The sequence below is a fragment of the Psittacula echo genome, assembly GCF_963264785.1.
Source record: "Psittacula echo genome assembly, chromosome: Z".
In the NCBI taxonomy this organism is placed as follows: domain Eukaryota; kingdom Metazoa; phylum Chordata; class Aves; order Psittaciformes; family Psittacidae; genus Psittacula; species Psittacula echo.
In genome coordinates this window covers 43,841,259-43,864,959 of record NC_137742.1, presented here as the reverse complement: position 1 = coordinate 43,864,959, position 23,701 = coordinate 43,841,259, and the positions used below count along the sequence as shown (strand labels likewise).

Genomic DNA, 23,701 nt, shown 5'->3' with positions numbered 1-23,701 from the left:
GACTTTTTCAAGCAGCTGTAAATGCTGACTTGGTCTGTGTTAATATTTCAGCCTGGCCTTTCAAAGAGAAACATCAAGCAAATTGTGTTGTGCTTCTGCTAGATTAAACGTGTGAGATACCTCTTACCTCTCAGTTCCCTGGGAACTATACAGCACAGCTCACTGTCTAGTTTTCTCTTTGCTGTCTGAATCTTCAGCTAGGACACCTAGATCCTGGTGGAGGTGGGACGGGTAGAAAGTAAACTTGCGTACCTGTGCATCTGGTTTCATATCTATGAATACATCTGGATCATTTATCTATAAAGTACTGCAGACTACATACAATTTCTTAACTTGCCTTACCTATTTATGAACAACCCTCACCCCCACATTATTCAGAGCAGAATGAATAAATAATGTATCTGTGTGATCTAAAAAAGAGTGAAATGAGCTAGATATTTCTGGTAAGTTGGTGAAGCACTTATTGCTTTCTCTTTTTTTCTTTCTTCTTTTACGCCAAAAAGAGACATACTAGGAAGAGGGAAGATGTGAAGAAATCGTGTGGGGTTGTTTTTTGTTGTTTTTAAGTTTGCTGCTTGAAGTTTGGTGTTGCTGGTTTTTTGTTTTGTTTGTCTTTTGAGCAGAAGGGTTCCATAGCAGTCTCTCAGTGGTAAGTAAGCTTCAAACAGAAACACATGGTAGTGCTGATCATCAGTATTACTGTAAACTGTATGCAGTAGTTTCGGAGCAGCCATAGCATATAAGCTGCAGGTATTTAAAACTGTTCTTTCCAGGTTGTTTTCTCAAAAGTTCTATTCCAGAAAACTAATTTACAGTTATCCCTGATTTTGACTGGAGTGTTGCTATACCGTGATTTTTAAAATAATAATTTCTGTCACCTATTAACAATTCTTGGAAACTATCTTCCCCAGCCTTTCTGTGTAGTAGAATTACTATAAGTTATGAGGAAGAACAGTAGCTGATGTAGGGCATTCTAAATATTACATATGGTTTAAAAAATACTAGATTTTTTAGGGTTTCAGAGCTAGAATAAAAAGGGTTAAAAATGAAACCCCTTAGTGCAAGGCCTTCCAGTGTTGATTATGCTTATTAAAGCTGAATACTATGCTTTCTGACCAGCTGCTTCTGCAGCACAAATCTCATTTAACTGTGGAAATTTTTTGCTTACAGGAAAAATCCTAGTACAAATGCTGTTGGCTGTGGTTAGAAGTGGCACTTGAATATCAGCATGTTCTTTTGTCAATCAAAACATCCTCCTGAACAGTTCAGCCAGTGGTAGCAGGGGATGTGCTAAGACTCCTAACGAAAATGTGAGCCTGGTTTTTCATCACAGAAGCATCTGAGTTGATTTTATAGAGGAATAAAAAACCTGAAGTTTTTCTGTCATTGCAGTCTTTCCCTGGAAAGTTAAACACCAGCTATACCATCTGTACCTCTCTGTTGTGCATTCACTGCCTATAGCATACACATTTCATGGAAAAGGACACTTTTTCCCTTCAGATTTTCCGTTCTTGCTAGAAGAGAGCAGTAGCTTGTGTTCTGAAGCTGTTGACTGAGAATACAGTATCTAACTCTTCTATGATTCTATAATTTTTACATGCTTTAATTATAAGACCTGTAGAAGACTGCATTAATGAGCAAACAATATTAACATTTCTGAATAGTCTGTCCTACTGGCCCAAATGGTTGTATTTCTGGAAGAAAATGGCTGAAAGTGTAAGTCTGAAAAGTCTGTTGCAAACTAATCAGTAGAGAATGTCTTTTTAAATTTATCTTTAAAATAAAATATTTGTCTTATTTTTGCCTTGAATGTATCTACTAAGAAGTGGTAACACTAAATATGCTTGTACAGTGCAATTCCAAAATTACAACAGTATGGAGGTGCTTTTCCAGTGAACATTACAGTTTTCTTTATGTCTCAGTGAAACAAAAATCCTACTTCCTATTTTTGGTACCACGTAGCTGTACAAGGATGTTGTTGTCTGATGTGATCTGTGTTAACCTCTGCTCTCTGCTTTGTCTTTCCAGCACTGGCTTGAGCCCAACAAGTCCATCTTCAAGCAAATGAAATGTAAGTGTCGAGAGTTCATGGTTTAGAAATGCCCAAAGGTTTTCCTGTGCTTCCACACAGTAACTTAGAATATGCTTAATTTGTTTCATGGTGCAAATAGGCCCTTTGTGTCCTATCTAGACTCCTAAAAACTCAGGGTACGCTCATTACACTGTCTCACGGTGCTCTGCACATCAAGACATTACTGCTCAGGGCTAGAGGCAGAGGCCAGCTGATGTGTGTAGGGTGGCAGATCTGGTTGGAAGACCTGTACATTCTTGGCTCTCATTTCCAGTCAGATGCCACTGGGAGATGGCAGTGAAATGTGAAGTGTGGCAATCTGCTGGGTCGTTCTGGTTTGCTCTCTTTCTTCTGTTTCCTGCTTCCTGACAATGCAGAGCACTGGTTTGAGATTACTGTTACCATCCAGCAAACTCAAGTGCTGTGTATTATTTCTTTCACCCAACAAAGTGAAGCTCATGTTTCTTATTGCACTTTGCATAGCAACATATTCAGGAACTCTGCCACCAGATGCACTGAGGGTGTTTTGATTTATTCAGAGCAACTCTACCTGCGTAGAGATGGTGCCTAGATGTGATTAATGGTACTCCATAAATTCCATAGATGCACTGATGTGATGGTCTTATCAGAGGACTTGTGTGGCTTTTGGGTAAATCCTAATCAAAACTCTGAAGACTGAAAAATTATCATGTAGGAAATAGCAAAACAGAATGCAGCTAGTATGAGGTTAATTGTCACGGTGGAAATTTTCTAACAGCAACAGCAGCAGAGAATGGGATGGTAACAAAGGAGTTTTGTTATCTGCCTTAGATTCAGGACACAGGAGTAGAATTAACTACTGTGATCGGCTTTTTCTAAGCAATTTCAGGTTAATACTAGTGTAGCTTAACTATATTTTTTGTCATAGATAAAGGACTTCTGTTGCTACAATAGCCCTTTAAGGAAACAAAACAAGGAGATGTGTATATATATATATAAAAATATACATGTGTAGAATTCATGGAGATTACACATAAATATATCTTTTTCTCCCACAGGTTTCAAGGATGTTTTTGTAAGCATTTCACATCAGGAACCTCTTGCTTTATTTTTTGTAAAAATATTAATGTAGAACACTAGATTTTTAAAGGCACACAAGGTTAATTCATATTTTGTCTAAAAATACACAGTTTTCTAGGAAAAGGTTTAGACTCAGAAGAAGAAATTAACCATATTAATTTGAAAAGCATTGGAGTCTCCAGTGACACAAGTGAGAAGTGAAATTAGAATCAGGTGGAAAGTATAAAAACTGAAACCATGAAGTGAATGGTTAATAGAACATACATTATGTATGTATGACTTCTAGGAGAAATGGTGGCAGAAGGCTATTCGCAGTGATTGTATGTAAGAATGGATTTTCATCTCCTCTGCTGCACGAGTAGGTTATATTAATACTAATGATTCAAAATGTTCTGAATTCAGTTGAATGCTCAGATTTTCATAGGATTATGGCAAATTTGAAAATTTGCTGCATGCTTGATCTCAGCTACTATTTGTGAGGAGCTTCATTTTCCCCAGCACAGTAGCAAGTTTTTCAGTTTATTCGTGCACCTCAGTATTGACAAATATACAAAGCAGAAAAAGAATGACTGGGAGTAGTGTTCTAATACAAATTTCAGTAGGTATGAAATTTCATGGGCCTCAGTAGTATATGAATCATTCAGGTATAATTCCTCTAGATAGTCATGTTGTACAGAAATCACAATTTGGCAGTTACATGATTCTGTTGGTGGGATAGAATGTTGTATGTCTGAAGTTTTCATAGGCTCTTGTGTGATGCTCTACCATTTTAATTTCCTTAGCTTTGGCAAAGACTGTTTAAAATTCATAATAACCCTGGGATATGACAGAATCTTCCAAAATATTTTAAATTTTGTCTTAATCACATATGAAACCTGGTTCAACAGAGAAGAATTAAAACATGTCATTTTTTTTCTGTCAACCTCTACCTTTGTGTATTCCACCTTCGCTCAAATGTTTGTGTCAAAACATGATGTGTAAAATCTATGTCTAATTTTTACCACTAATTCTGACAGAGAACAGAAATTTTGGGCTCTGAGATATGTCCTGAACCACTGCTGGTCTTCCTTTGCAAGTTGAAGCCGCTTGCTGGCCAGCAATTGATAGCTGTGAGCACCATGCTTCCAGCAGTGTGTTGAAAAACTGAAAGGTTGCAAGAGATAGCTGCATCTTTGTGGTTCTAAAGACTTTTGAAATCTATTTTTCTATTGTTTGCGTGTTTTTGTGTATGCTGTAATCTCCCAGATGCCGGCAGTAAAGCTCTTCATCATTTGGCCATCTTACATTTTTTACTTATTTTCTGTCTAGGAATGTCTTGGTGTAAATCCTAGCGCTGGTCACATCAGCACTAATGTTTAAGCAAGGGACAGAGTTTTCCCATGCACTTTCCCTCTCTCTTTTTTTCAATAATTTTGAAGGTTATTCTGCATAATAAGTATGCATCTATCCTGTAATCTGCTTTGTGGGAAATGTCCAACTATATGGGTTTTGATCTTGATGACAGAATCAATTCTGTTGCTTTGGTGTGCAGTAGTTCAAATTTCACAAGTTTTTCTTGCTGCTTTACATGTCAGTTGATCTGAGAGAGTAATGCAAAAAGGATGCTTTCCTGTGTCAGGCCACTGGAATTTGTTAATTTCCTGAATCTCTAATGCTATTATAAAGTGTGAAAAGAAATGGGATGAATCAGGGAAAGCAAGAACCCGGATGCAGAAATGGGTTGTGCAAAACCTCCTAAAGATCCTTAAATCTCAAAGTTGTCATCAATTTTTGTGCCTAAGTACAAATGTAAAGAGTTTATTCAGATATGAGGTTCATAAATCCATGCACAGTGAAAACATTAAGATTTGTGTGATTCTTCTGGCATTAATCCAAATGATGTATATTATTTATGTATGATTCTTATTAACATGCTTTAAAGCGTTTTTATAACTGGTTGATGAAAATCCACCTTTCTGTCTTTCTCTCCTTCCTTCCATCCTTCCTGTATCTCTTATGCATAAAATAAAAACACTGAGTAGTGTTCTGTCTTAAACATGCTCACCAAGTGGTACGGTCAAACAGCTGATTTGTTTGGTAAGGGAAGAGGTATATGGAAACAGCAATATATGTCTTACAGTGTCCCAGAGATCCTTCTGCAGCATCAGTGAACATGAAGACTGTTTCAGTGTAATGATTTTTTTGGTTTGGTTTGGGTTTTTTTTTGGTGGGTTTTTTTTGTTTGTGGTTTTTTTTTTTTGTTTTTTTTTTTTTTGTTTTTTTTTTTTTTTTTTTTTTTTTTTTTTTTTTTTGGGTTTTGTTTGTTTGTTTCGGTTTTTCTTTCCTGATGTTCACTAGCTTTTGGTAGTAGTATAGTGTAGCTCAGAGAATACGTAACATCAAGGAGAGATGCAGGAAGTTTTTTGAAACATCGTGTTCTCAGGGCTATGAAGATAATTTAAACATCTGCTTTTGGCTTTCAGTATCCATCTGAATCCATGTTTAATCAAAAAACCAGCACTACCAGTAAAGCTCATTACTGAACCTGGTATTTGTGCTGGATGAAAAGCAAGTTGTTAAAACCAAATAGGAAACCTTCTCAAAAGTGGCAGCTGAGAATCTTCTGTCCTTCTCCCTCTTTGGTTCACAATTCTAGAACTTCAGCCAAGTTTTTCACCATCTTTTTTGTGTTGTTGTTTAAAAAACAATTTTTCTCTTACAAAAAGATAGCATTTCAGATTGTCTTGCTATGAAGAAAATGTGCAAATTTTCTTAGGCTTATGATCTATAACCTTTTGATCTACACAGAAGAAGAGTGATTCAGTGGGCTTTGCTTAAAAATGAATGCATGGAAGACGCAGTCTCTTATACATTGATACCTGTGCCAAGAGGTGCAGGTCCCATCTCCCCATTTGTTTTGACCAGGGTGTTAGAGTTTTGTTTTTTAGCTAGGAGATCCTTACAGTTTCATGTACCTTGGGTGGTTTGTCTTAGTTAAATGCAACTGAAATAAACCCTGAAGACACATCAGTTGCCTAGAAACCTTCCATGCTGTATGTGTAGTTCCTTCATGAGGGTCTAGGTCAGGACTGGTCTGAACATTTGGTATAATTTAAATGGTTTTATTTGTTCTTTTGTCCTCATCTCTTATGTTCTGGTAGCACATAAACTGTCAAATTAATAGCCCTATTCAGTGGAGTTTTGCAGTCAGTACTATTTTCCATGCTAATGTCCTTTGCAATTACTGTAGTTGTGAATATTTCTTAGTGAAAAAGCAAAGCCTGTGATGGTAGGAAATTCTGACAAAGCCTTAGGCATTTCACTATACCGGCTGCTCCTTGTCTGATAGGTAAAGGACCAATCTGAAAGAAAAAGCTTATAGCTGTTCTAAAACTATTATATTCAGGCTAGTTTTGAAGAAATGTTCCTCTGTAAATTGAGTTCTGTTTTGGGAAGATTTGTTGTTAATGTTTCCACTTTAATGTGCGAGTAAGTAGTAGAAAGTAATTTTGCTTTCAAGGAATTGAGGAATTGCCTGGCTTGACAATCTCATTTCTTGAGCTATACAATTCACTGCCTGTCTTGCTTTCCACTACAAGAATATAGTGAAGGAGAGAATATGAAGTTCTCATGTGTGTTTCTCTAGTGGTGTAAAACCTGTAAAACAAAAACCTTACTAATGTCTACATATCATCAAATGTGTGTTTGGAGGAACATTAGGCTTATGATCCATTTTAAAATGAAGATGGAGAGGAAAGTGGATAGCTGTGGAGGTCCTTTCTTCCCCTTTCAAGTGCTCATTCTTTTGGGCCAGTTTTCTAACTGGGTAAAAAAGAACAGGAAAAGAGAATCCTATTTCACTCTATAGTTATAGAGTACCTTCTTATTTCATTTCCAGATATGAATTGGGTGGAGGGGATCATATTATTTTTAAAATTTCAAATTGCCATACTTGCAGCAGTTGCTGAGGGAAGACCTCTGTTTGGCAGTCTGCATCAGCCTTGTTTCGTAGTGCTTGCTGCACTGATGAGGAGGAATATTGTCACAGAGGCCTGAGTCTAGGAAATGTTTGCAAAGTAGGCTTCAAACTACCTTGGCAAATCTTACCAATCTGTGTATTCTGTACATTGGTGTACACCTCTTTCTGCAAGGAAAACATTTGCTATTAACTGAATCTGGGCTATTTTATTTAGTCCAGTGTATGCTGTTCTTTCCTCACTATGATACTCTGTGCATACAGGGCAGCTGTTGTTTTTCTGTGGTTACCACAGACTGCCAGAATACGGCTCTTCTGATATATTCTTTTTTTTTCCTTTCCTTCTTTTTACCACAGCCAAAATTTTAGTCGTTTCATTGACATCCAAAAATTTAGGTAAAATTCAATACATTTTTAGGATCTTGCAGTATGCTTGTACTAGCTAGGGTCCTGCAGAGCCATGCACTAGCTGTTCTTATGTCCGCATCCCTATTTCAAGCACAAACTACTTCTAATCTTCCAGGACAAGCAAAAGTTTGTTTTTGTGTTTTCTGTTGTTGTTTTGTTTTGTTTGTTTGTTTTTGTTTTGCTTGTTTGTATTTATTTATTTTTTTTCCCCTAGGAAAAAAAAAAAAGTTCTTCCCTAGGAAGAACTCTTGCTTGGTTAATACTGGTTGGTTCTTCTATCATGTTTTGTGAGTGCAACCGTATTATAAAAGTCCAAGGTTTATCCCTTGCTTAGATTTGAGAATGTTATTGCTAAGAGACAGAACCATTTAAGATGACTTACATTATCTTTTGCTTTGTCCAGGCAACATGACTCCTTAATCTCTGGATGGCTGTTTTCCCTTCTTGGGTATTGAATTTGGTTTACCTTCTAGCTTGCCACGAAAGGGCAGGGAGGACATAACAGTGTTCTCTGTTTTGCAGTCTACATCCAATTACTGTAAGACAGTGCTGCAGTCACGTCTAAGAAGCTGAAGCCCACAGAAAGCAGTCTGAGTCTTGCCCTCAGTAGATTTGATTAGCTTGAATGTTCAAAGCACCTCTAGAGAACAATTAAGGCTTGTTTTTATTCCTTCAGTTCCTCTTGTTTGTTTCTATATGTTGTTTCCTTACTTTCTGTTTTTTTTTCCCTGTGTTTTTTATCTCTTCATCCCCATCTCTTCTGATATTTCTCCTTGTGTCTTCAATGAACAATTATTTAAACAAGTAAAAAAATTGTGAAATCAGCAGTTTTTGTTGAGGCTGAAAGTAGTTAAAAAAAGTGCAACATGAGGTCTTGAAAGGGGAAAATATTCCTACATTGTCATAAGCAGTCAGACCCTTTAAAAGATACCTGCCATAATGAAAGTTGTAAGGCATTTTTTTTTTCTGTTGCTTTTGTACATCACATGGAACTATGTGATCTCCAGACCTGAGTTTCTGGAAGACTGCAACATTCATGTAAATACTGCAGTCAAAGTAGCTTGAAGAGGTATCATGTTTATTGAACTAATTTGCACATGCAGTTTATACAAGCCAGTGAGCTAGTAAGCTTAAGGAGATTGTACAGTAAAATGTTGTGGTTATCTTAATGATTACTTTTATATATTATAATGACTAAAAAGTAATCCTCTGTTTCACCTGTTCTCTTCCTTTATTTTCTCTGTGATTTTCTTTGCTCTGTTCTTCAACTTTCCATTCTTTTTTTCATATGAAAGCACCATCTCTTCCAGATTTAGGAAGTTAGATTGACTGAGTGCATTCAGAATACATTAGGACAAGGGACTTTTGAATCTAACTAGAATATTATAATTCTGTATTTTACTATGGATTAAAGTTACATGCATGCTTTCGTTTAAAAAAAAAAAACAAACATCAAACCAAAACCCAAACCCAAACCCAAAACCCACCAACTAAAACCCCAATACCCTCCCCCCCCAAAAAGGAAGGGTCTATAAATATTGAGTACTGGTGTAAATATGCAGAAAGTTAATTTCATAGTTACATATTACAATAAAAGGATTATAAGTTTGCACTCAGGTCTGTAAGACACTCCCAAATGAGCACAGTTATTACATGTTCCCATTTTGTTCGGAGCCTCAGCTTTACTTCTATTTCTGTCAATCTAAAAATGGCTGTGCTGGTAAACATTTTGGTAAAGGACTCCTGCCCAGCTTACTTTCCCCTCACACTATTTACCTTTTGAAGGCGTGGTTATTTTCCTTCTCACTTCAAACTGATGATTGGAATTTAAAACATGAACACTACCTGGCTACAGATAGTTCTGGGGGCTCTGCCTACCTGCGTATTGTGTGTGATGTGATATTTTTAAGCATTCTACATGGGTTTCACACATTATACATAGTTTAACCTAACATGATTATCAAAGATGCCTCTTTGGTGGGATTAATAGTTTTCAATTTGTTTTTTGTCCCTCCTGTAATCACTGAAAGATCAACTCGTCTAAGATAAGATAATATCTTGAATGTTATCAGAGATACAACAGTGGGATATAAAGCTGTGTTTGTTAATGTAAAACCGAGAGATACTAATTGCAGAATTGAAATAATTCCTGTTGCTAGTCTTTTTGTTAGTTTGTTTTGTTGGCTGGGAATTTTTTTTTTTTTAAGAGAAAGTATTGTACTTGAGGCCTGGTGTTGTTACCATAGCTCAAGAGTAGGTAATGTAGTCTTACTTAATACTGTAAACAATAACAGTTCTGTTGTCTCTAGCTTCATTAACCAAATTTAATTAATGTTTTCTTCCATTTTGTAGTCTAGGTATTATCATTGTCAGGAATAACAAATATAGATAACAGCTTTTGCATCTCTTTGTGACAAGATGCAACTGCTTCCTGTTTATCAAAAAAAAAAAAAAATAGAAGCTGAAATGTGTTTTGTACTTCTTATATCAAACAAAAAGTCTTGTGAGGTGCAGATCCCTTTATAAATTGATTTGCCTATGTTAGCTCTATTTTGCACATGCTTTGGCCACCTTTGTCATATGTTCTCTTTATATATACATATATATAGTATTTACTGGTTTGTTTGAATCACTGCCTGATGTTTCAGAGCTAACCATCACACCAGCTACTTTTCAAGACTCTTGGAGTTCATTCCTTCAGAGTGGCTGAGACAATGTTTGCTACTGTTCTCATGCTTTATCTTTATAATGTTTCAGCTCATCCACCATTTACCATGTGCTTTAGAGTGAAATTCTACCCACATGAACCCCTGAAGATTAAAGAAGAGCTCACCAGGTATTTGTTTTGTTTGTTTGTCTGTGCATTTAATGTATGTCTTCTAACAAGTTCAAAATCAGACTGTGTGTTGTGTAGAGTAGGGTTCTCGCTTTTTATGCTAAAATACTAGACCGAACAGCCATTTGCACTGTTGGTAGCTTTTTTATTTATTGTGATACCTATAGATTTTTAAAAACGGGTTAAGGTAACCTTTTTGTAACATACAGAGAAGTAGTCACGTTGTTTAAGAACTTTCAGAAACAATGGTCAAAAGACTGGATAAGGATTATTCTGACTTCTACCCTGGCAAGGATTGTGATCTTGAGTAAGTTCCTTCTGGTTCTTAGTTTTGTTTTGCTTATTGAAATCATCTATGAAGTTTAATTCAGTAATGGCCTTAACTCTTTCAACAGGAACGTGTGTAGTCCCATTGAATTTTCTTTTGTGTGTATTTTTAGGATCACAACCAAGATAGTATTTTTAACGTACTTTAGCAAACTGATGTAGAGGTGCAATATATTTATATTTTTAAAGTAAAGCTGTTCTGGACATTAAGAGTTCTTTTTGCTTATATTGGGATTTTCCAGCTTATGCTGTAAAAATAGCCATACGTATGTCAAAATAAAGTCATACTTAACAAATGGGAGTTTTGACCTTTCTGCTAGCCATTGTGACTATTTTGTTGCTTTGGGTACTTTTCAAGAAATGCAATTGGGGAAAATTGTAGGACAACAACAGCTCTTTTGACCTGTGTACCAGCTGTGCAGGACTACATGTAAATATGCCTTGCCACGTTGCTAGTCAGGAGGTCACACTGCAGTTGCATGTTGCAGAAGCATGGAGCCTCTAAACACTTGTTGCTCTGACTTCTTCACTGATGCTTTCCCCAGTCCCTGCAAATTCTTATGCTCATGAGTCACTGCATGAATGGGAGTGATCCCATTATCACTGATCTCATTCTAAAAGTTTCAGGAACAGCTTGCATTCTGCTGAATGGGAAGTTTATAGTTTGTATAGGGCAGCTGGAACATACAGTTCGCATTATAGCTATTTATCTTGGGTGGAATACTGAAACTCTTTAACTGAGTGAACAGGTTGTAAACCAGGAAATCAATGGATTTTCCTTATTTCTTAGTCTTTGTTCTTGAATGAGCATTTTACTTGTTATGAACCAAAGTATAAACTTCATGTAAACCTTTCTTATTGAAGAGTCTTAATTAATTGACTTTTTTTTTTTTTTTTTTTTTTTTAAACTACTTGGATACCCTCCCAGGAGAAGTTTTATTGAAATGCAAAGAATCTAGAATTAGCTCACTGAAGTGTATTGTGCTGTCAGTATGTTTTAGGCTTTGCTGGAACCTTTCAAAATAATTTTTAAAGTCCAGCTGCTGTATGAAAAAATGTTTTATGGTCTTCAGTTAAAACCAATACTATTAAGACTTAAAAAGGAGAAATAACTAATCTTTTCATATGTGCACCTTGTGCACATGATGCCTTTTCATATCTTATTAGCTTTATAGTTTCCCAGTGTTGCTATTTGGAGGCTTTGCTTTGTGTCTGCCCAGGTCTCTTACACAATAACAAAGTACAGAAAATGCTCCTGAAATGAGTGATGTGTAGTCATGTAATTCACCTCTGAGAATTTGTTTCATCGTTTAAAGCAGAGGGTCAGATTCAAGGTGACACTGTAAATTAGCTTCAGTTTTGTTTTTTGTTTTTCCTTGTATTGCAGTGATAGGTGAAATTCAAGAAGAAAAATGCCTGTTAGTGTGTGACAGAGGGAAGATATGAAAACTTGAAAGCTAATTGGCTTTTTGGTAGATGTAAATTTTTTATTTTTTTTTTACCTCTGCTGTCTTCACTGAGCCATCATCTTTATTTCAGTGTGTGCTTAAGATTATTTGAAAATAAATTAGTAACATTGTCACCCTTTGGCTTAAAGCCATCTGTACTTCATAGCTGTATATCCAGTCAGCTGAGTCTGAGTACTAGTGCTTTGTATTTCTGCTACTCTCCATGTCTAAGCATGTAAGAAAGCTGCTGTCTTGCTTCTTCAATTGGGTAGAAATCTGACAGGTGTCTGTAGTCCCATTTAGATAATTAAATTAAGATACAGGAAGACATCCTGTCCTGTACTCTTTGGTTCAGAATATCAATTAACCCTGTCTAAATCCGCCATGTGGATTATGGTTGATGCAGTCTTTGTAAAAGCTTTATAGGGATAAATCTTTAATCAAGTACCATAGAGGCCTCAAAGAGACATCCAGATATTAAAAACATCTGTTTTTCCTACTCTTCCATAGCAATATCTGATGTAAAAAAAAAAATAATCTATCCAGTACATGAAGCTCTGTGTGTATGGGGCAAATTATTTGATTTCTGTGAAAATAGTATCACATGTCTAGAAATGCTATTCGGGGATTTAGACATCACTGACAGTGAGAAAATTGAATATTTCTCACCTCAGATTACTCCCACATCATTTCTATCCTACGTTTGGTGAGCTGTGCTGGAGTGTAATTCTTGAGTTGGTCCTGTGGTTTTGCAGTTGGAACTATTTTCAGGAAATAAAGATGGAGAATTACACAGTTGAATTTATCCCTCTGTTTATGATATTGTAGGAAAAAAAATTGTACAAACCTGAAAAAGTGTGCATACAGTGTGTTCAGAGGCCAGGAGTGCCTCGGGCAAAGGACCGAGCCACATGCTTGCCTGTAGTTTTGTTCCACTGCTAAGGATGCCTATGGATATTGTTAGTCATGTTGTACCACTCCAGCTGCTTACTTTCATCTTCCCTCCTTTTAATTAATAATCACTTCCATAGCTATGCTTTTGAAATAAAATCAGTGCCTGCCTCTGGCTGTTAAGGCATTTAGAGGTATTATTGCTAAATAGTCAGCTGGTGTTAGGATTGTAATTCACAAGTTACTTTCAGTGGCCATGGGCTTGTCACTCTGAGTTCTCTAGTTTGTGTAGTAACAGACTACATGAATCCTGACTTGTCAACAAAGTCCAAATCTTAAGGCACATTAGTGCTTAACTTCCTTAACTCATCTCTTTAACTTGTGTCAGCATGGATTTAGAGGATCTGTCCTTATTTTGGAAATACTGCTTGCTGAGCGGGACAGTGAAGCCATACATGTTTGAAACATGTTTGAGAGATCCTAAAGACACACTATTTCTTTTCAGTAGTCAATCAGGCAGTTTTTTCAATGCATGTTTAAAAACCGTGATGAGAAAGTGTCAAGGATTTAACCTATTTTGCTGAAATGATTTGGCCTCAATTTATTTCAGGTGCACTGGAGGCTTAGCAGATTGCAACACTAACAGCAAATACAGACTTTTGAACAGTTTGTGTATCTTAAACAGAGAGAGGTGTTCAGCCTCAGTAGAAGTGTGATGTTTCTCTATGCTGTGGCCATTTCTGAGAGTTTGACTTCTACTTCATGTGTAGTATGTGGAAGGTGTCAGCGTCTTCTGAGTGGTGTATCTGTGGCTTGCTAGATCTGATTGTCTAGTACTTATAGGTGGCATGGAGTGAGAACAAAGTACTTTCATTTCAGAAAACGGCATTTAACTGGCTTCACTGAGCATCCCTAATGAGAATAATCCCTACTAGTTTTTAAGTAGGCAATAGCAACATGACACCAGGTCCTCCCATCTCCTTTGTTTCCTGTAAAACTATGCAAACCTGTAAAACAGAATTCCAGTTTCTTTTCCTGTTAAATCAACATCTGCTCTGTAGCCTGTTTTCAGGGTGATGCTGCACACGATTGGAGTAGAGACCTTGAATACATACATTTTCAGTACATTTTCAATATTACTGCTAATTTCCTTTTCTGCTAATTTTCTTTCTTCTTTTTCCCCCTTTTTTTTTTTTCCCCGTCTTTGTGGTACCTTCCAGTTGTTTTTCCCAGAAAGCATGGTAGGCTTCATGGTGAGAGGGGATGTTTCTTTAGCTATGTGTACAGAACTGCTTGCAGAAAAAAGGATATTCCAGAGTTCACTATTATGGTCAAGATTATTCTGCTGGCATGGCATAAAAAGACACAAAATTGTCATAAAGGAAGTTGTAACTACAGAGGTCATTCAATCCGCTGTATGCACAGCTTCACACTACGCTCTCTGAAAGCACAGGTATTTTGGCTGTGTGCCTCTCTTCCTATTCTTTTATCACAGATCAGCACCCTGGGAGAGTCCACATCTGGGAAAGCCTGAGATGTTGTGTTTGAACAGAATGGGAACAGTTAAGAGAGTGTGAACAGATGAATCGAAAGAATGGTCATATCTGGGCACAAAATTTTACTATTTTTTTTTTTCAGGGTTCTTGCTTAGGTAATAAATAAGTCAGTGTTTGTTCTTTCTTATGTAATAAAGCAGCTCAAGGCCTCCTCATGCCTTCTTATCTCCAAATCCCTACATTATACTGTATGTATAATTAAAATGAGGGAATATAAAGTCATTTGAGGTCCCAAAGGAATAATCTGAAATGCTACAGATAATACTGTATCAGCAGTAATCCATGATTATTGTAGGAAAAACAGACCTAGAAAATGGCATGTGTGAGTGTCCTGGGTTCAGCAGTAGCAGTCAGTTTTTCTCCTTCTTAGTAGCTGGTGCAGCACTGTGTTTTTGACTTTTGGCCTGGGAAGAGCTGATAACAACTGATGTTTAGACTGACCAAGGACTTTGTGAGTCTCATGCTCTGCCAGGGAGGAGGAGGGGCCGGGAGGAAGCAGGGACAGGACGCCTGACCCAAACTAGCCAAAGAGGTATTCCATACCACAGCACGTCATGCCCGGGGATGTAACTGGGAGCTACCCGGAAGGGCACCTCCTCCTTTCGGTCGGGCTCTTTTCCGGCGAGCGGTATCATATTTTCTTCCCTTGTTATTTCTCTTATCATTATTATTATTGGTGTTAGCAGTAGTGATTTGTGTTATACCTGAGTTACTGGACTGTTCTTATCTCAACCCGTGGGAGTTACATTCTTTCGATTCTCCTCCCCATCCCTCTGGGGAGTGGGGGGGGGGGGAAGTAGACTGCGTGGTTCTAATTTACAGCCGGGGCTTAAACCACGACAGTGAGTATCTGGTGAAATTAACCAAAGATGGATTATTTCAACTAGCTTTCATCATGCCCTTTTTTCCTAACCCATATTTCCTAATCCAAGAAGGAGTTCTTCAATCACTAGCCTGTCATAAAACAGTGTAATGAGTACTTTGATACAAGAAAAGCAGATAAAAAATGTTTAACTGGAAGTCATATAAAATGACAAAGACTTGGGGTATGTAAACATGGCAAATTCAAGAGCTCTGAATGAGCTAGCTGGGGCGAGGAAGAGCAGTACAGCTGCATGCATGCATGCAATGCTCCACTGGTCCTATCTCAAGCAGTTGTACTTGTTACTGCCTTGTGTTGGAAGAGCCTGGTGCTTTCCTTTCAGAAGCAGGAAGGCAGCTGGGACTGATAATGCTCCAGCTGGTTGTTGATGCTTGATTATCAGACCATTATTTGCAAGTTGGAAAGTCTTGCAATATGTTCATCCTTCCAAGGGTGAGTGAATATGAGGTGAGCCTGTGCTGCTGACACCTGTTCCAGGCATCATTAGAATAGCATCATCTGTCTCTCTGGGTACCCTGTCCTGCTCTTGCGATGTGCAATGGTAGCTATGTTTTGATACCTCTGCAAGTCTGTTTGGCTTTCTCAAGGCCATATTGGCTGGTTTGCAAGTGAATTTATTGTTCTAATAGTATTGGATTCACAATTAGATTGAATAGTGCAAGTCTTAAAAATGAATGAGTGTCATTAGTAAGAGCACATAGTGCTGGAAGGCTTGCAGAAATCATTCAGAGTGAGGAAAAAAATTACCCAGGACAGTCCTGCATTTTTTGGTGGCACTTGTGCCTATTTTGGAAGGAGACCTTACATGTTCACAGGTCCTCTTGTGATCCTCTATGGGGAAGGGAGAAAGGCTGAGGTGGTGTAGTTTAGTTCTGGAAGCCTGCAGAATAGAATCCTCTGCATTTTTTGGGGCTTTTAGGTATCCAGTATCCAAAACAAAGCTTGTGTCTTACTGCTCCTCTGTGCTCTTAATTCATTGGTGAAATGACTTATTGCATACCAGTAAAGCTTTTTTTCTGTTTTTTCCCTCTGTAGCCAATGCTGTCAAGCAGCTGGCTGGCATGGCAGTTTTTCACACTTTTCCCAAGGAAAGACAATACACTGTAATGCAGGAACTGGCCAGCTCTGAAGCCAGGAGGTCAAGCCCATGTATTACTAGATCCAAGTAGCAGTCATCATCCTGACCACCAAAGTCAGATATTTGAGATTACTAGAAAGCTGTTATTCAAGTAACCTTCTCACCCCCACTGCAAGGCAGAAAATAGACTATTTATTTCTGAGGGAATAGTGGTGGTTGTTCTTGTTGGTTTTTTTTGTTTTATTTGGTTTTGGGGTTTTTTTTGTTGGTTGATTGGTTTTTGTTTTTGTTTTTGTTCTGGTGTTTTGTTTGTTGTGTTGTTTTTTTTTTTTTTTTAAATTCTGTGGATCCAGAGCTTCTCTGATGATTTTGGCCATCCAGGAGGGATGTAAGTTCAAGATGAAGTTACACGGTGCTGTTACTTTTGTTGTGTTTGAATGCTTAGCGTTCATACTTCTCTCCAGAAGGCACAAGCCAAGGGGGATGGTTCTTCCTGCAGGTGCCTTTTAACATAAAAGAAAGTAATGTAATTTCCTAAATAAGTTAACAAAGTACTTGCTACTACTTTTGATGTTAGATATTTTAAGATAAATAGATTTTTCTCTTTTTTCCTGTGTTGGAATGAAGATTATGTTTTGAAGTGATGATGGCTATGCTCCTAGTTACTAATTCTAATGCTAGAATTTGGCTTATGACTGATTAGGTGGATTGAAAGGGCAACTGCTGTACTGACATTACTGTGGCATGCTTATTTCCATGTCTGTCTGTTTTACAAATGCTATGATGGGTTTAAGCCATGCTAGTGTTCCAGAAAAACAAGAAAACAAATAGACGCTCTCCGCATCCAAATTCACTAAAAGTTTTCTGGAATTATTATATTAGGATTTTAACAGTTACATTCCTGCCTATTCATTTTAGTGTTATTTTCTGGATCTGTTGCTCATGAATTTGTCTAATCATTCTTTTTTTGGATTTGGTAATAACGTTTGTCTTCACAGCGGCCTGAGGCAGTTAGTTCACTACCTGCTGTGTAAAGTACTTCATTCGTTTGCCTTAAGCTATTTCCTGATTCCCATGGCTTCCCTGTAGCTCTAGTATTTCAGGATTCAGTGAACAGCAGTTCTACGTTTGCCTTTCCCACTACCCTCAAGACTTTATGAGACTCACTCTTATTCCCTCTCAGTCACCATTCTAAGGGAGGCTCTATTCTGTCACTCATTTTAGTTGTTCTTTGTATTAGCCTCAACTACATCCAATTTAGGATGCAGAGACCAGAGCTATGTAAAACATTCAAGATGTGATTACACCAAGGCTTTAAATAGTGTCAAAATTCCCCTCTGTCTTGCTCACAGTATCTTTACTGATGCTGCCCAGTGTTTCATGGCTTTTTTGGCTACTGCGCCACCCTGAGTTGATAACTTCAGAGACCTGTCTTTGAAGACTACAAGATCTACCTGTCAGCTTTGTGTTTTATCAGTAACTATTAGAGTGATGGCTTTTCTTTAACTTATAAAATATCAAAATACTCCTCAAATATTATTAAGTAGACAAGCAATATAATTTTAGAGAATATAACTATCTTTTCTATTAGCCTTTTATCTAGGTGGTACTGTAAAGCACAGAAAAGATCATTCTCTTAGTTGTGGTATTACATACTATTAAGTAGTAGTTACTGTTTAGGTTAGATTCATAGACTTTGTAAGAAACCAGTGCTCCTGAAGTGTGCTTGATATCTACTGTAGAAGAGGGAATACGCAGTTAGTGTCCAGAATAATACGCATAAAATGATCAAAAATTCCTATGAGAGAGAAGGGCACCCAGTCCAGGGATATTGTAAACACGTTCATTTGCCCTCTGCTACTCTGCACCTGAGTATGCACAGTAGCATGGGAAACAGCAGCGTAGTCAAAGACACCATGCTGAGATAACAGTTTTAAAACATTGCTCTATCTCTTGAGGTGACCATGTACTTCAATTAGAAAGGCTGCGACAACACTAAGAAAAATGCTTGTTGTTGGAATAAAATGAGTGAAGTGACTTGAACACGAGAAAAAAACACACAAAATTCGGTAGCGGGAAAGCTTTCCTGCCTCAGTGAGCATCTTAAAATAGATAAGTAAAAATAGAATAGATAAAAGTCAATAAATAAATTGACTGATAAGCAGTTAGGAACATGATCTCTGGGGGTCACAAAGCCTGCTTAAACCAAGGATAAATATTGCTGACCCTTCATCTGCAGTTGCAGGAAAGGCTTGGCTAACCTGGAGTTGAGTCATCTGTATTGCAAACAGATAATAGATGGAAATTAGGTCATTCCAGTGATAGAGTCTAAGCACTGAAGCATATGTTTACTAGCTTGCTGGTACTTAGGACTGTAAATCAGGCTACAAAGTTGTGCCAGGGCTTGGAAAAAGCAGTTGTGGTGGAAGGATACAAGAAGCAGCAAAATAAGATCTGATTTTGCAAGTTATTTCTGTAGGTGTAGGCAACTTTAAGTATATGCAAAAAACCTTACTGATTTCACTAGTCAGGTACACATTCATAGGTCTTTGCTGACCTGGGACATAAATTACTTTATCAGGATTATACGAAGTGTCTGAGGTTGAGCCAACCTCTGGCAAAGCTTGCAAGATTAGCTTTTAGTCCAAAGTGCATGGATCTCTTTCATTTGAAAGACCTCAGTGTCTTAGTCTTGTTCCAAACTGCCCTTCTTGCTTTGTAGGTGAACAGCATCCCATACAGCTTGCTGTGTGGCTGACATATTCAGACTCTGATTCTCCTCTGCATGGGTAATTCCCTGCCTTCCTTAGGAGTGTAAGTGCTTGTCTTGTGTCCTGTCTAACAGTTTCTCCAGTCTCCACTGTGAACTGTGCTCTGTGTCTCTTTTGCCTTCTGGACTGCTGTGTTCTGTCTTGGAGATGTTAATTTTCTTTTCCTTTTTTTTTTTTTTTCTTTTTTTCTTTCGTACTTTTTTAATCTCAGAAGTGAAATAATTCTTTGGAAGTACAATTTTGAACTATTTAATTAAGGATTCAATGGTGAAATGCATGCAACAACTGAGTAGCACAGACTCTTAGTGACAGAAAAAATAAAGGTCAGTATTTTTATTTTAAAAACTGTTAGTGTAATATGCAGGTACATGAGCCATTTAAGAGAAAACAACTAAACCCCTTTCATGCAAGGGAGGGTAGCCAGAGCTTCTTCCTGAGAGTAGCAAGCACTAGGGATTTTATATTTTATATATTTTATATATTACATACATATGCTATATTTTAAAGCAAAGACAGATGAATAACATCTGTGGCCCATGTTTGTGACAGAAGCTTGTGCTCAGCTCTGTCATCCCAGGATGATCACTGGTAAGAAATCAGCTCTGAGGCACAAATGTTCTTTTCCCTAAAATTATATCTTATGTGCTGTTTCAGTTATATATCCCCTGATTACTCTTGTCTATTTTCTGTTAATATACCTCTCAGCAAAAATTGAATATGTATTTCTGTTTTCCTAATTGTTACAGAAAGGAAGTATTTTCTGTTATCTTAGGGAGACAAGACAATGAAAAATATATTATGCTGAAGTTACTGAAAAATGATAATGGAAATTTTCTGCTTTTTTTTTTAATTGTTCATTTGTTTTATTTTAATTTTTTTTTTCTTAAATTCTGAACAACTTGCAGAGCCAGTGATTTAGCTGGAGGAAATGGGTAATAATACATTATTATTAGCATCACATAATTGACAAAAATTCATATATTGACAATTTAGATTGAAGAGTATACATTATTTTATATTGTAATGAAACTAACTTTGGGGAGTATTTTTTGACAAATTTTGGCAGTTTCAGGTTGCAAACAGACTTACACAAGAAATTCATTTCTTACAGGGAAAATAAAACTATGCATTTCTTGGTCAAGATTAGCTCAGACGACTTGAGACTATTATGAATGCAGAAATTGAATAACAGCATTGAGGATCTTTGATCCTCTTTGATCAGCAGCAAACTATTTGCTTAGAAAAGGCACAAGTATGCACACTCCCACCCAGACTCCTATATTCATCCACACAGAAGTTTAGTGGAATGCATAGAAATGAGTTCTTGCCCTCATTCTGAGAACTGTCTGATGCTGCTGCTGTTGCCTTTGATCCTAAGTGCCAGTGTACTATCTTAGTGATCTATTGTGAACTGGTGTATTTATGGCTGTATTTATTATTAAAAAAAATAAAAGGGGGGGATTGGATTCTAATGAATTCACGTCTGTGTGTTTTCAGGTTTATTCTCATAAAATAACTGTATATTGGAGGGGGAAAGGGACTCCCTGCCATCTCACTTCAGGAATCTTAACTTGTGATTTATTGCATAGCATCTGACAGGGAGACAGAGAGATGCTGCCTGACTTGAGTAGATGCTTTGAGTCAATTCTGGAACATTTTCCATTTCTCCCTGGGCTTTGAAGATAATAGATGGTCTTGTAATAGATGCAAGGTGTGAAGTATTGGTTCCCAGTTCTGTTACATGGGAAATAATTTCCTGCAAAACTATTTTATCTTCTTGAAATACCAAAATATTAATGGAAAAGTTAGAGTTCATAGTGTTGCTTTCATCAGTACAGCTCTAGAGTCAGACCTGGCATAGTCCTGAGACTTGAAATTCTTAGTTCTAATCTCAGCCTCATGCCTGCAAATGTTGGTCAGGATTCTTTTCCAGAAGCCTATTTACTTTTGTATGTCATTAAAGTAATTTTAAAACTCAGGAGCCACAAGTGTGCAGTGTTGCAGAGATCTTTTGACCTTACAGCTCAAGTAACAAGCCATGCTGTGAAGTCTTGGGATGCTTTTTCACAGGTGGCTGATTTTGGCACTTTCTTAAAAGGTGAACTGAGTTTGACTTCAAGCTAGTGGTCACTCTGAAGAACTGCAACCGAGTTTTTCACGCTGGAAAGACTTACCAAATGTTTTAGGATGTGGACTGCTCCTTTGCCCAGGTTATGTATGGTATCTGTATCAATATACTGAGCCTTTTCCAGTAGTCTGGAAATTGCAGACTACTGTCATTGCTGTCATTGCAGACTAAGAATTTTTACTGCATCTCATTGAGGCCTTTGGTGCATCCTGATGCAGTTATCCTCTGGGAACTGCTTGTACTGTACCAGTACCAAATCATGGCAGTGAATTAGTGAGCTGTTACTGGACACTAATTACAGGAAAAAAAGGGGGTTGCAAAATAAAAGAAAAAGGCCTTGAAGTGCAAGGTTCCTGTAGAAACTTTTAATACTGTAATGAGTAAAGGGATGTGTTCACAATGTGAACAAATTGCTTTTCTCTGTGGTAACTGTCTTGTATTTATGTAGCAATTAGTAACAATTCAAGGAAAGGAGAAAAATTCCTCTTGCTCTTCACATAGATAGTACTTCCAGTCTTATATCTAGAATGCACTATAAGCTTCAGATAAGCTACTTGGTGCAGGAGCTTATGGTACACACAGATCCAAGTAAAGGGCAAAATATGTCTGACATCAGTGTTATTCATAAAGCACATTTTCATTGTCTACACTGTAGTTCAAGGTTGGACAGGACTGGCAGCATCAAGGAATATGCCAAAGACACTGGCAGAAGCCACTGAGTCTGATAGCACCCTCTAAATAGTTGACTTTATCTGGCTTAATCGATGCTTAAATGGTTTAATTTTCCCACAGGGGTAAAGCTGCTGAATGGTAACTAGCTAGCTCCAAGTGAGTCCATTTCTGGGAGGCTGCTCTCTAGGGGAGAAAGGGAGAGATGGTTATGGCCTTGTGGCTGCCCTTCTACTCTTGCTACTAGAAACAATGCTGCTCTGTGGTAGGAGTTGGAGGACAGGTAGAAGGAGGCTATTGTTTTCTTCTCCCAAGTCCTCCTGGAGGTAGAACAGCTCTGAGAGAAATGGGACAAGTTGCTCCCAGGCAAGTCACCTGTGCCTGATGCTTCCGGGGCCTCAGGTAGTTGCTTTTACCTCAAAACTTCATCTAGGATTCTTAGCAGATTAAAAAACAGAAAAGGAAAGAAATCCTCTGCACTGTGGCCAATGTGCTGTTTTGTGTACAGTGGTAGAATGAGAGATTTCCTGTGTATACCTGCATTTAATGAGAGAAGGTGTGCTCATGCAAACACACTGTAATTTATTTCAGATTACTGATGAGCATTGTAACAGGTATACATTTTAGATAAAGTACTTGCCATGCTATCTCTTAGTGGGGTTGTATTACTTCTGCTGTCATTATTTCATTGTTATTGAGAAAAATCTCTTGTCTTACATCTAGCTTTCCCGGTGGTTGCACTTTGCCTCTTTTCCCTGCCATTTAAGACAGCAATAGAGAGATCCAGAAGGGTTTCAGAGAGACACACAGCTGTTTCCACACTGGTAAGTTAAATGCATTACAGAAAGATGCCACATAGTTTCCTGTTTTTTTTTTTTTTTTTTTTTTTTAATTATATTTCAGGTACCTCTTATACCTACAAATAAAAAGGGACATTTTCCATGGCCGTTTGCTGTGTTCTTTTTCTGATGCTGCCTACCTGGGTGCCTGTATTGTCCAGGGTAAGTACAAGCAGCAGGCTTTTTAAAATACTTAACTGATAGGAGTGTTCAGTATAAAAAGAAACTCAAAACTGTTGTGGGAATATAGCTAGCAATAGTCTTTTTTTAATTGTTGTTGTTGCACTGTTTCCCTACACTGACATGCACTGTAAAGTGTTTCAAGTAATTCAGCCATTTAGCCAATTAAAACCAAGCTGGAACTTAAAATCCTTAATGGGTTATCTTGGAATTTAAGTGAAAAATTATGGCATTAATGTTAGATTGCAGTTACAAACAAAGCAACATTCTGTTCTGCATCCTGAATGTAAATTCCTATTCCATTTGACCTAAGCAGGAAAAAGTGTCATTCAGTGCCCTTTCTTAGGGTAAGGAAGACCTCTGTAATGATGCAATCCCTGGGAAAAACAGTAGACATAATTCAAGGAGAAAGTCCTTAATTTTTTTTAATTCTCCCCTTCTCTCTCCCCATCATTTCCTTAGAAATACAGGAATATGTCTTGAATTGCACACAGAGAAATTAGATGTCTGATTAAGCACACTGTATGTGTGGAAGTTCCCTTCCTTTTGCCTTAACGTGAATGAAGGTCTTAGTGCATTATAAGGCAGAGTATCCAAACCAA

The 23,701-nt window shown here is 37.5% G+C and overlaps 1 protein-coding gene across 1 annotated transcript in view; it reads left to right on the top strand.

Moving 5' to 3' along the window:
• Positions 1-23,701, top strand: part of FRMD3 (FERM domain containing 3) — a gene marked incomplete at both ends in the record, with an annotated part of 139,313 nt that overhangs the window by 74,709 nt on the left and 40,903 nt on the right. Inside the window, 3 exons of the mRNA XM_080638309.1 lie at positions 2,029-2,071; positions 10,251-10,329; positions 22,984-23,081. Of these exons, the coding sequence (XP_080494435.1) occupies positions 2,029-2,071; positions 10,251-10,329; positions 22,984-23,081 (220 nt within the window). The remainder of the gene's footprint in view (positions 1-2,028; positions 2,072-10,250; positions 10,330-22,983; positions 23,082-23,701) is intronic.